The 12,267-nt window shown below is 38.3% G+C and overlaps 1 protein-coding gene across 1 annotated transcript in view; it reads left to right on the plus strand.

The window, feature by feature from the left end:
• The window catches only part of LOC107667272 (galactose-1-phosphate uridylyltransferase-like), a 122,684-nt gene that overhangs the window by 11,864 nt on the left and 98,553 nt on the right, over positions 1 to 12,267 (plus strand). The window contains exons 5-6 of the mRNA XM_016458902.1: positions 526 to 655; positions 7,361 to 7,417. Of these exons, the coding sequence (XP_016314388.1) occupies positions 526 to 655; positions 7,361 to 7,417 (187 nt within the window). The remainder of the gene's footprint in view (positions 1 to 525; positions 656 to 7,360; positions 7,418 to 12,267) is intronic.

The raw sequence follows: 12,267 nt of genomic DNA on the forward strand, positions 1-12,267 counted from the left end.
AGATAGATAGATAGATAGATAGATAGATAGACACAGACAGACAGACAAGATAGATAGATAGATAGATAGATAGATAGATAGATAGATGATAGACAGACAGACAGACAGACAGACACAGATATATAGACAGATATAGATAGATAGATAGACAGACAGACAGACAGACAGGTATAGATAGATAGATAGATAGATAGATAGATAGATAGATAGATAGATAGACAGATATATAGATGATAGATAGATAGACAGACAGGCAGATATAGATAGATAGATAGACAGACAGACAGGCAGAGATAGATAGATAGATAGATAGACAGACAGACAGACAGACAGACAGACAGACAGACAGATATAGATAGATAGACAGACAGACAGACAGGCAGATATAGATAGATAGATAGACAGACAGACAGGCAGAGATAGATAGATAGATAGATAGATAGACATGCAGACAGACATAGATAGATCTAAGCATAATGTTGTTAAGGAAGTTTTAAGCAAATTGTTGTGTTTGTTTGTTTTCAGTAAGGTCATGTGTTTCCACCCCTGGTCTGACATCACCCTCCCCCTCATGCAGCCCGCAGAGATCCGCAAAGTGATTGACAAGTGGGCAGAAGTGATTGTAGAGCTGGGTGCCGAGTACACGTGGGTGCAGGTTAGTACGTCTCGTCCTCTCACTTCTTTTTTTTGGTGCACCTGTTACTTTGCATTCACAAGCAAAACATTTTAATTTACTTTGCACTAAAACACAGCCTTAATTAAGCTCGGGGCGTTTTTTGGTATTTTCGCCTAAATTTAACATACTCATGACTCATCTTAAAATAACAGACATTTTTCTCACTGTGACTCTCTCTGGGGGGTGTAGCAACTTAATAAAACATTTGCACCATTTGCTGCCTCAAGAAACTTTCTCTCTAGAAGCCATGGAGTCACGGAGACGTGACTGCATAAGAGTGTGTGTTTAAAGGAGACCGAGGCAGGGACAGCGCTCGATTAGGTTCTGTCCCAGTCTTCCTCATCAGTGCTAATTGGATCAATTGGGAGATGCTCTTCAGTCAGGGTGTCTCAGCGCTGATCAATGGCAGGCAGTGTGGAGCACTCCTCCGGCCTCTCTGGACACATTAATGCTCCTGCGGGGGAATAATAGAGCACTTCAAAGGGTTCCAGGGATATGAATACAGTGAATTAAGATGTTTGTGCCAAAAGATAGTCAACTTATGAGCGTGAGAGAGTTCCTTGAGCCTCAGTGGCTTTTTGACAGACTAGATTCAGTTTAACGAAGGTTTTCTGCTTAAAGGTACAGAATCCTACACGCGTTATCATTTTATGTTTTTCTCTGAAGTCCACTTATAACGTTAGTTATATTTTGTATGCCAAAAACAGTTATAATTTAGTTTTATATGACTATTTTTCACCCTTTTTTTCTACTTTTCCTTAACACCAATAGATAAATGGCCTCTGTTAGGATTGGCTAACCTTCATATACCTGTGTGGATTTTGTCCACTAATTTTTAGTACAATCTGTGCTTTTTCGTAATTTTTTTGTATCTTACTTGTTGCTTTTCAATAGTAAACTTGCACATCTTATTGCACCCACTGTCCCACATTCACATGCACAAGAATGTATGTGTAAGAAACACAAAATCGAATGTTTTTGGATAACTGGGGCCATTTGCATAAACGTAGCCTCTATGTTAAGACTGTGTCTTGGACACAGAACTAGTCTGAACAACTAGCAGTTAGATAAGGGGTAATGAGTCTTATTTTTTCAGATTTAAATTAGACCAATCAACGTTTTTTTATGTAACTGACTCAAAACAGCTATGATAAATAAATAAATAACTGTGTACAACAATTGTCCCTGTGATCATCGGCAGGTATAAACCAACTACTAGTTCTCCAGTTTTCCTACAAACTGATAAATAATGAAGGGAGGACACTCCAAAGGACCATAAAACACATCCAATACCAAATAATACAAGAAGAGTGTATTCTCCTGGAGTGCAGGCATGCAATATACATTAAAGATATGGCAGTGTACAGACACCTCTTCTAATGCACTTTTAATGATGTACGATACATAACAGCTACAAACTATCAAGGAGAGCAGTGCCATCAGTTACAGGGTTAATTCTGTCATTAATTACTCACCCTCATGTCGTTCCAAACCTGTAAGACCTCCGTTTATTTTCGGAACACAAATTAAGACATTTTTGATGAAATCTGAGAGCTCTCTGACCCTCCCATAGATAGCAACACAACTGAAATGTTCCCAGACCCAGAAACGCAGAAACATAAGGACATCATGCAGGGACAGAGAGCTCTCAGATTTAATCAAAAATATCTTAATTTGTGTTTCGAAGATAAACAGAGGTCTTACGGGTTTGGAACAACATGAGGGGGAGTAATTAATGACAGAATTTTAATTTTGGGGTGAACTCACCCTTAGGGGCAAGGGGCAATCACTGAGCTATCAGCACTGAACTGTACTTGACATGGAATTGTGTTCTTGTGGTGCTCGCTTGCTTGTACAAGCTCAGAATTTTTTTTTACCTTTAGGGATAGAACAGCCTTAAAAGAAGCAACTTAGTACCTTATTTACCCCTAAAAGGTTTGTAGCAGTACCTTAAGTATGCCCCCTATGATTTCCATGATGCAGAATTAAAACGTGGATGGAATCATGTCACTAAAATGGAATTTGCTATATAATGCGGGATGTCACGGAATTTGTCAAATTTTGGATGAATAAATCAAAAGTAGGTCAGTACACTTAAATCAAATTGCAATATAGACTAGTGTTTGTGAATATTAAACCGCAAAATACTATTTAAATATAAACGTTGTTCTCTATGTCTCTGTGTGACGCACGGTTTCGCTTGAAGCATGCGTGACGCTTGTGGTGTTTTCAGCGTCTGGCGTCTCATATGATGACATGAACACATGAAATTCATCTCCAGCTACTCTGAGAAAGTCACTTCATGAGCATTTTACCACCTAATTTGAGAAAAAACTATCGTATATACACACACAGAAGCTAAGGTCTTCACAGCAACCTGTCAAAGTAAAAGTTCGGTTTAACTTTAAGAAATTGTGACATAAATGTTTCTGTTATACAGTAGAATGTACGTCTCAATAGATAATAATAATTGCTATTATAAAATTATTCTTAAAACATTATTGTTAAGGAATAATCACAAATATTTTTTTTCAATGTTTGAATTTGAACCGTAAACCTCTGTTGTGCGGCACTTTGTTTGCCAAAATAAATTTCATTTCATTTGATTATAAATTAGTTTTATCCCTTCATTTGATTACCAGAATAAATAAATAAATAAAATTTCACAGGATCCTAAAAATGTATTTTTTGTTCAACTTTTAGTAAACATTAAATTGTGGAAGTGCGATGATTTCAATTAATTAGACATGCTTTTTGATTACTAAAATGTAATTTAACAATTCAAATTGAAAAAAAAAAAAAAAAAACGGAATCCTGAAAAATTTAAATGGAAAAAAACTGAATTTGGTGGAAAAAAAATAAATAAAATGGATTTCATTGCACCCTACTTAAGGGTGCATATTACTATTCTAAAGTACCTTTTAGAGGTAAATAAGGTACAACGTTGTCCCTTTAAGGGTTTTGCCCCATTGACAAGCTGTTGTACTCCTAAAGGTACAGTTTTTGCACAATTTTTCTGACAGTGTAAAGTTCATTAGGCCACAAAGCAGGGGTGTCCGATCCTGTTCCTGGAGGGCCACCTTCCTGCAGAGTTTAGCTCCAACCCCAATTAAACACACCTGAACCAGCTAATCAAGGTCTTCAGGATCATTAGAAACGTCCAGGCAGGTGAGCTGGAGCTAAACCAGGGATCCTCAAATCTGGCCCACGAGATCCAGCTTCCTGCAGAGTTTAGCTCTAACCCTAATCAAACACACCTGAGCATGCTAATCAATGTCTTCAGGATCATTAGGAAATCACAGGTAGTTGAGTTTGATCAGGGTTGGAGCTAAACTCTTGCAGCGCATTGGCCCTCCAGGGCAAGATTTGAGGAACATGCATGAATGTAGCCCTACAGGAGCAGGATTGGACACCCCTCCTATAGACTCATCAGTTTGTCATTTTATGGTTCACAAGGTTGCTCGAGTGCATGTATCTATGTATTCATGGCAAAAGGAAGCACCTTCAGTGCTTTTGCTGAGCTAGTATTGCTGCAGACTTACAGCATTACGGCACAGTGCCAACCTCAGGTTACTCCAGGGACACTGAATCTGTAACTTTAACACCGTGTCCTAACGTAGGATTGTGACAAGCATTTTGTGCTGAGTCCACACTGTGAAGTCCCATTGGTTCAAATTATACAGTAATTCTACACAGCTGAATATTAAACATTAAAATATGTTCTGATTACGTTGTGTGGTGTTGCATGTGTTGCGACAAATTACTTGTTTTTGGAGATTTTTAATGTCATGCCAAGTTAGGACACAATGTGCTGTAACGCACTGTTCTTAGTTGAGAAAGTTAACTTAATTAAAAACAGTTCCATGACATGTCTTTTTCTTCTTGTTTTCATTATCAATGTTGAAAATTCCCCCCAAAAAAACTTTTTCCAATTAACATTTTCTTCAGTGAATTGTTGAAAGCTACACATGCAAACGAACCAAGACACTCTCATGGCAATTTGTAACTATTTTACATTTTGGCGATTTGGTGGATAATTCATGTGAACTAATTCATTTGTACAATCTAATTTGTGTTTTTTTTTTGTTTTTTTTGTACCATCTGCTTATGGTATGTTCAAGTACTGGGAAGTTTGAGTTGGGAAGAAGTAATTATGTCAGGTGTGTGCAAGTCACTTTGGTTGGAGAAAGATGGCATCTTACCTTTATAATAGCCTTTTTAAGTCTATATTTTTGCTTTTTTTATGATTTTATGAAATTTATGAAGGTGCTGTAAGCTTAATCATTATACATTGCCTGGCAAAAAAACTAAACAAAAACAAAACAAAAAACCTGCCATTTGGATTTGCTAATTTATTAGCTTATTAATTTCCAGACAACGACTTTTATTTATGAAATTTTTTTGGGCCAGGCAGTGTATATTCTACAATACTGTGGCATTTTGTACATGCAATTTAGCTAGTTTTATTGAATATAAAAAAACAACAACTTTATTTTATCAAATTTGCCATCAGTAGAGACACTGCGTGTATTGCACCTCCCATATTTTCTCACTTACAAGCCAACACCTCAGAAGCTCGGGACTTAAAGAAAGCTTTGTTTTTCCCATGCGTAATTATGACATTGTGATGGCGTTTGACGTACATTCAGCATTTAAATACAATATTGCCACCGTTATGCGCCACTCATGGTTAGGTTTAGAGGTATAGGGCCAGATTAACTATCAGCTTGTGCCAGCACAAAAACTCATTTGACGTTAAAAAACTACTGTCTGGATTTACTAAAGACACTCAGTGGTAAATTAGCACTGAAAAGGCATGGACGCAGTTATTTTTGCGACTCACCTTATTGAATATGCATTTGTAGGAGTTTCCCTTTTAATCTGTGAATTTATGGGAGGAGAGTATTTAAAGGGTTAGTTCACCCAAAAATGAAAATTACCCCATGATTTACTCACCCTCAAGCCATCCTAGGTGTATATGACATTCTTCTTTCAGACGAATACAGTCGGAGTTATATTAAATAATGTCCAGGCTAATCCATGCTTTTAATGGGAGTGGATGGTAGCCCAAAATTTGAAGTCGAAAAAATTGTGCCCATCCACTATAAAAGAAGTCCACACGGCTCCGGGGTGTTAATAAAGTCCTTCTGAAGCGACGCGATGCGTTTGTGTAAGAAAAATATACATATTTACAACTTTATAAATCTTAATCTCTAGCTTCCGCTAACTGTCGTACGCGCGTTCACGAGAAAGTGGCATCCAGCGGATGACGTAGCACGTAGGCACACGCGGAAGTGACGAATGTGTAAGTGCAGAACAGAACAAAACACTGGTCACGAATTAGTAGTACAAAACGAGGATTTGTAAAGAAAAATGTCGAAGGATTTCGATATAAGCCAATGGGACACTGGTTTTCCTTTGCTGTAAACAAAACTTGTTTCTCGCGAGACTAACATATTCTCACCGGAGCTTATGCTACGTCTTACGTCATCCGCTGGATGCCACTCTCTCGTGAACGTGCATACGACAGTTAGCGGAAGCTAGAGATTAAGATTTATAAAGTTGTAAATATTAATATTTTTCTTACACAAATGCATCACATCGCTTCAGAAGGCCTTTATTAACACCCCGGAGCCGTGTGGACTTCTTTTATAATGGATGGGCACAATTTTTTCGACTTCAAATTTTGGGCTACCATCCACTCCCATTATAAAGCATCGACATTATTTAATATAACACCGATTGTATTCGTCCAAAAGAAGAATGTCATATACACCTAGGATGGCTTGAGGGTGAGTAAATCATGGGGTAATTTTCATTTTTGTGTGAACTAACCCTTTAAATGAATCACGCAACACGATTTACTAAGATATGCGCTCGTCAGTTCACTGGTATTTGCGGCATTATTTAACGCCCCAAAAAAAGCATGTCTTAAAGCAGGCGGTAATTTGCTCTGCTCTTGGTAGATTGCGCTGGTCATTATGGAAATGAGATGTTGCGTCTGTGTTCTTTATTGTGCGCATTGTTAGTAAATCACCCGCAGAATTTTCCCCTCCCATCGGCGCTTTTATGGAATTGCGCTCTAACGCTAATTTGCCCTGTTTAGTAAATCTGGCCCTTAGATGCTTATTTTTCATAAAACTGTGTGATTCTGTACGAATCACAATGTGTACGAAATCCACCACCTCATAAAATAATTGCATGCGATTGTGTTGAAACCGCAAATCATTATTTTAGGGTGCAGCAAGGTTCAGTCCAATCCGAGAAGCATCTACAGCGGCGTTTCTACATTTCTTGCAGTTTATCCCGCTTAGTGACTCCTCGGTGGTTATCTCCTCTCTGTTAAACACATCAGAGCATGTGTGCTGCCTCATCTTTGCGATTTACAGACCCTGAAGAGCTGTGACTTTAGCCGAGTCAATATTTATCAAGTGTCAAGGGCAGATCCTGCTCAAATCGCCCTTGAGGGAGGTGCCAGGAAGTCTTAAAACTCCCTTCGACAGGATGTTTCCTTTTAAACAGCAACACGTGCTCTGATCTCTTCATGTCTCAATAACAGAGTGTATGTTTTGTCTGCACCTGTCTTGTTTGAGTGTGTTTCTGAACACTTGTATACAGTTTGCCATGGCTTGTTATGTCTGAGTTCTTTGAAAGGATGTAATGACTTTTTCTTTCGTGTTTCAGATCTTCGAGAATAAAGGAGCCATGATGGGCTGTTCAAACCCGCATCCTCACTGTCAGGTATGCCGTCACCTTGTTACTTCATTGATGTCCCCTTTTTTCTAGCCCTCCTCCTGCCAATTAGCGCTTGCCCTGTCGACTCGCTGAGGCAGAGAGCCCTGAAATGCTACTCTGCGGATCAAGACGTATCCGCTGCAGTCTGGACTCGACCATCTGGACTGCTCGTTTTTAGGCTGGAATAGGTCTTTAACTGTCAGCTCAGTGGAGAGACTGCTGACGAGACACGGCTAATGCAAGCAGGAGCTTAAAAAGCCTGTAGACTCCAATTAGGGAAGTACAGAGATGGTCCAAGGAAAGACGTCACCGAAACGTCTTCCTTATTTCCAGAAAATTACTCTCGGCTCTCGCTGTTGGAGTCGGATGGGTTTGTCTTGTGGGGATTCTGGGATTTAATTTTTTAAAGGAGGTCGCTGGGATGGCAATGGGGTGGAAAACGTAGCTGCTTTTATCAGTTTGATAGCGTTCAGTGTAAATGATGTTTTATTGACATCTTCATGACTCCGAGCAGCAAGGAACTTCTGTTTCCTCTTGTTTCACTTTTTCTGGCTGTCTGTCTTACCCTTGTTTCTTCTAAGCACAGGAAGCCTGTCACTGTCGTGCCGTGACAGCACAGCAAGCCAAACTCACTGGGTTGGCCGCACACTGAGCTCCCTTTCCCTGCATTCATTAAGTGTTTATGGCTGTGTGCTCCGCTAGGGGGCAGTAGAGGATTTTCAGATGGTTTGATATGAGCTCTGTTTAAAGGAGCTGTCAAAAACCTCTCATATTTTCCATATCATGCTTTCTTTATAATAAACCACACCTGAAGAATGAAGGTTTAACGGTCATACCATAGATTTATGGTTTACCGGCTTTCATTTATTTCTCAGCCTCATCAAATCTGATCTCTGGTGCCGATGCGCTGCAATGTGAACTAACTTGTTAGGTTGTGATTGATATAGTTTAGATGGCTGGAGAAAGTTAACTTATTCTGCAGTTGCAGGAAATTTCATTTTTGTAACACAGCGACCAAAATAAACGCAGTGCTATTATCAAAAACAGAAATTTAAAGAAAGTTAAAATGAAATTAAATGTAACAAAACATTTGAAAGTAAACTAAAATACATTTCCATGACTGTAACTTGTAGTTTTTAATAAATGGTATCAAACAGACCTTGATAGTATTATAAAACTTGAAACCTTAAGTAGGCCTTCAAACCTGCATTAAATGAAAATTGACTAGATATCAGCAGTGTTATTTAGTATAATTATATACTGTTTTAGAATTTATTCATATTTTGTGTTAGCTTTTATTTTAAAATTCACAGTTTGCATTTTAATTGTAGTTCAATTTTTGATAATTTTGTTATGTGCCTTTGTCATTTTATTAGCTTTTTAAATATATTTCTGTGTGCAGCTTTAATTAATTTTTATTTCAGTTTTATTTAATTCATTTTACTAGCTCATTTTTAGCTTATTTTATCTAAACTTATTTTCTTTCAGTTAGTTCCCAACATTTCAAATTTTCATTTAAGTTTTTTTTTAAGTTTATGTTTTCATCTAATATTATTTAATTAACAAATGCCATTTAATAGTTTTAGTTTTAGCTGACAATAACACTGGATAGCAATAACAGTAATATTGTACTTAATAGCTTATTAACTTAATTAACTTATTAATTGTGCCAGTTTAGTTTAGCTTAGACTTTGATATGCTTAAAATACGTACACTATAATGAAACGTAAACTAAAATAAAAACAAAAATAAACTGAAAATAATGATTTAAAAAAATTAAGCTAATTCAAAAGCACAAATCCAAAGTGGAACTAAAAACGAGATTAAAAATCCATTCCAGTCAAATTGTAGTTGTGTCTGCATATTAAACTGGAGTAGGACAACGTATTTGAACATTGAACAAATTACATGCTTTTTCCAGGTGGATTTTTTTGCATGTTAATAGACCCTTTAGCAGCACCACATTAGACTAGTTTCCTTGGCAACAGCTCATCCATGCATTATACTGTCAGTATGACAGCACATCCACCCCGCGTCCCAGTATGTGCTGGGCGTGACATCAATCATCGACCTCTAACATAAATCAACCTCCCAGCATACACAGGCTCAGCCCAGATAGAATCAGCCGTAAGCCGCTCTTAAGTTTCTCATATGATTTTATCAATGGACGCAGCTAAATATGAGTAAATAAATCCCCCTCCCTGTCCGTGTGTGTGGCCCCGTGGAGAGACTGGAGCTCTGTGTGGCTTAGGTTTATGTCAGCCGGCAGGAGTCAAGCTTTACCCAGCATGCCCTGGGAGAGATGGATAAGCTGCGTGTATCTGGTTGCCTACCTTCTCCAGGATGAGAGTATTTGCGGAGAGGGAGCGAGTGAGCGAGCGCTCGCGATACAGCGGGCTGTCTGTGTTGATCTGTGTCTCTTTCTCTCTGTCTGTCCCACGCTTTCTCATATCATCCGTAACCACCCACCCCTGAACAAACACAAAACATCAGCTCTCAAAACAGAGACTCATCTGTCTCTTGAAACGATTATCGAGCTGCTGTTTTGTGAAATTTAAAACATTTTGTCTAAGGCACACTTTTTGGCTCTTATCAGGGCTTGTCTGAATTTTAGCCGATGTGTGAATAGTCCAAATGGACTCTAAATACTTTAAAGGAATAGTTCACCCAAAAACGAAAACTTGCTGAAAATGTCCTCACCCTCAGGCCATCCAAGATGTAGATGAGTTTGGGAAACAGATTTAGAGAATTTTAGCATTACATCACTTGCTCAGCAGTGTATCCTCTGCAGTGAATGGGTGCCGTCAGAATGAGAGTCCAAACAGCTGATAAAAACATCACAAAAATCCACACCACTCCAGTCCATCAATTAACGTCTTGTGAAGACAAAAGCTGCATGTTTGTAAGAAACAAATCCATCATTAAGATGTTTTTAACTTCAAACTGTTGGATTGGACTGGAATGGATTTTGATGTGAAGGACAACAGGAGATGGACTTTTCCACTGGAGGAAGCGTTATTATGGATTATGAACTTAAAGTTAAAACATATTAATTATGAATTAGTTTTTTACAAACAAGACATTCGCTGATGGACTGTAGTTGTGTGGATTACTTGTGGATTATTGTTTATTTCAGGAGCCATCCATTCTAAATGCAAAGTGCATTAATTATTATTTGAATACAATATAATTATTAATCATACTAATCATTATTACTATTTAATAATTTTTAAGGGGGCTGGGTTCCACAAAAAAAGCGTGAGTGGCAAACGAATGTACACCCTGCCACAACTAAATAGATATTAAAGTGGTCATGGACTTGTCTTTGTTTTTTATTTTGTACTGTCCTCTGAGGTCCACTTATAATATTATCAAGATTTTTAAATCAGAAAAAAACATCATAATTTAGAAGTAATAGGCAATTTTCTGTCCTGTTTTTACCCCCCTCATCAGAACGCTCTGTTTGAATAAGCGTGGCGGATTGTAGACTCAGAAGTAAACGTCCGCTGCTGTGATTGGCTAATAGTTGTGTATGTTTGACATCGTACATTCCTCATAGGATGGACACTGCTGTGTTTTAGGTAAAAAACGCATAAATACTCATATCAAATGATCTGTAATAACAGACAAAGCAATAGTGACCACGTAATAAAAACAGTTTCTCACATTTGGTGTAGCATTACTGTCGGATCCAATGTAGTCGGCACAGGATCGTTTTTGAGTTTCAATCTTTCCCGCGTCGAATTGTGCCTTGTTTGTAAACGAGTCTGCGGTAAAATGAAGTGAACAAAGGACCTTAAGCTCTTACTGACGCGGCATGGAAAGTTCATTCACTCTTTCCTAACATTGGGAAAAGTAAGCTCTTACTGATGCGGCATGGAAAGTTCATTCACTCTTTCCTAACATTGGGAAAAGAAGGAAGGCAATGCAAAGACTGTGTTTCCACTAGGGCTGGACCAGAATATTCGATTATTCGAATATTCATTCGGTGGGTTGGCATGCGATTTTCAGTTTTGAGATTCAAATATTATTTTTTTTTTCCGAACACCTGGCATCCCCCACGAAACGGTTCTCATTCGCGCTTGAATATGAATCGCCCATGAGTGAACGTCATGATTCAATTAATCTGAAGAGAAGACATAAATGCTGAAGATCTCCGCTGTGTGGGAGCACTTTAAATTGAGTGAGGACAAGACAAAGGCAGTGTGCCAGATATGCGATTTGAAACTGGCCTACCACAACAGCACATCAAGTTTGAAAAATCACCTGAGTTCTGTAAGTAGTACGCCTATAGTATATTGTTGGTGTTAAAAAACGAGCTGCTTTTATCCGCCGTGTTAATCAGTAATTTTACACATGTTAAAAACGCGCACTTAATTTGCTTGGAAAATACTTGCGAATAATAATTTGTCTATGCTACCATGTTCTTTATTTATTATAGTTCATTGAACTTCGTTCATTTATTTTTCGTTCTTCTTATTTAAATAGCCTACCCTTTACGGTGTCAGTAATTACTGTGCTGCTAATTTCTGATTTGGGAGTGATTTTTTTTTGTTAGAAAAATGTTAGGCTACCTTATTAAAAGTATTGCTCTTAACAGACCTGTGTGTTTTGTATCACTAGTGCAGTGTCCGTTCTCGAGGCGCGCCGCTTCTGGCTCACGCTGTTCGAGCATATAAGCCCTGCCCGCGTGAGGCGCGCCGCTTCTGGCTCGCGCTGTTCTGTAGTTTATTAAAAGTTTATTGATTCTGAACGTGTCGTGTGTCCATATTGCACCAAAATGCGACACTGCACTCCCTTGGGTCCGCAGCAACACACCCGCCACACGTGAAGTCGATTGGATGAACGGTTCTCGA

This window comes from Sinocyclocheilus anshuiensis, unplaced genomic scaffold (assembly GCF_001515605.1).
Source record: "Sinocyclocheilus anshuiensis isolate Anshui unplaced genomic scaffold, SAMN03320099.WGS_v1.1 scaffold952, whole genome shotgun sequence".
NCBI lineage: Eukaryota > Metazoa > Chordata > Actinopteri > Cypriniformes > Cyprinidae > Sinocyclocheilus > Sinocyclocheilus anshuiensis.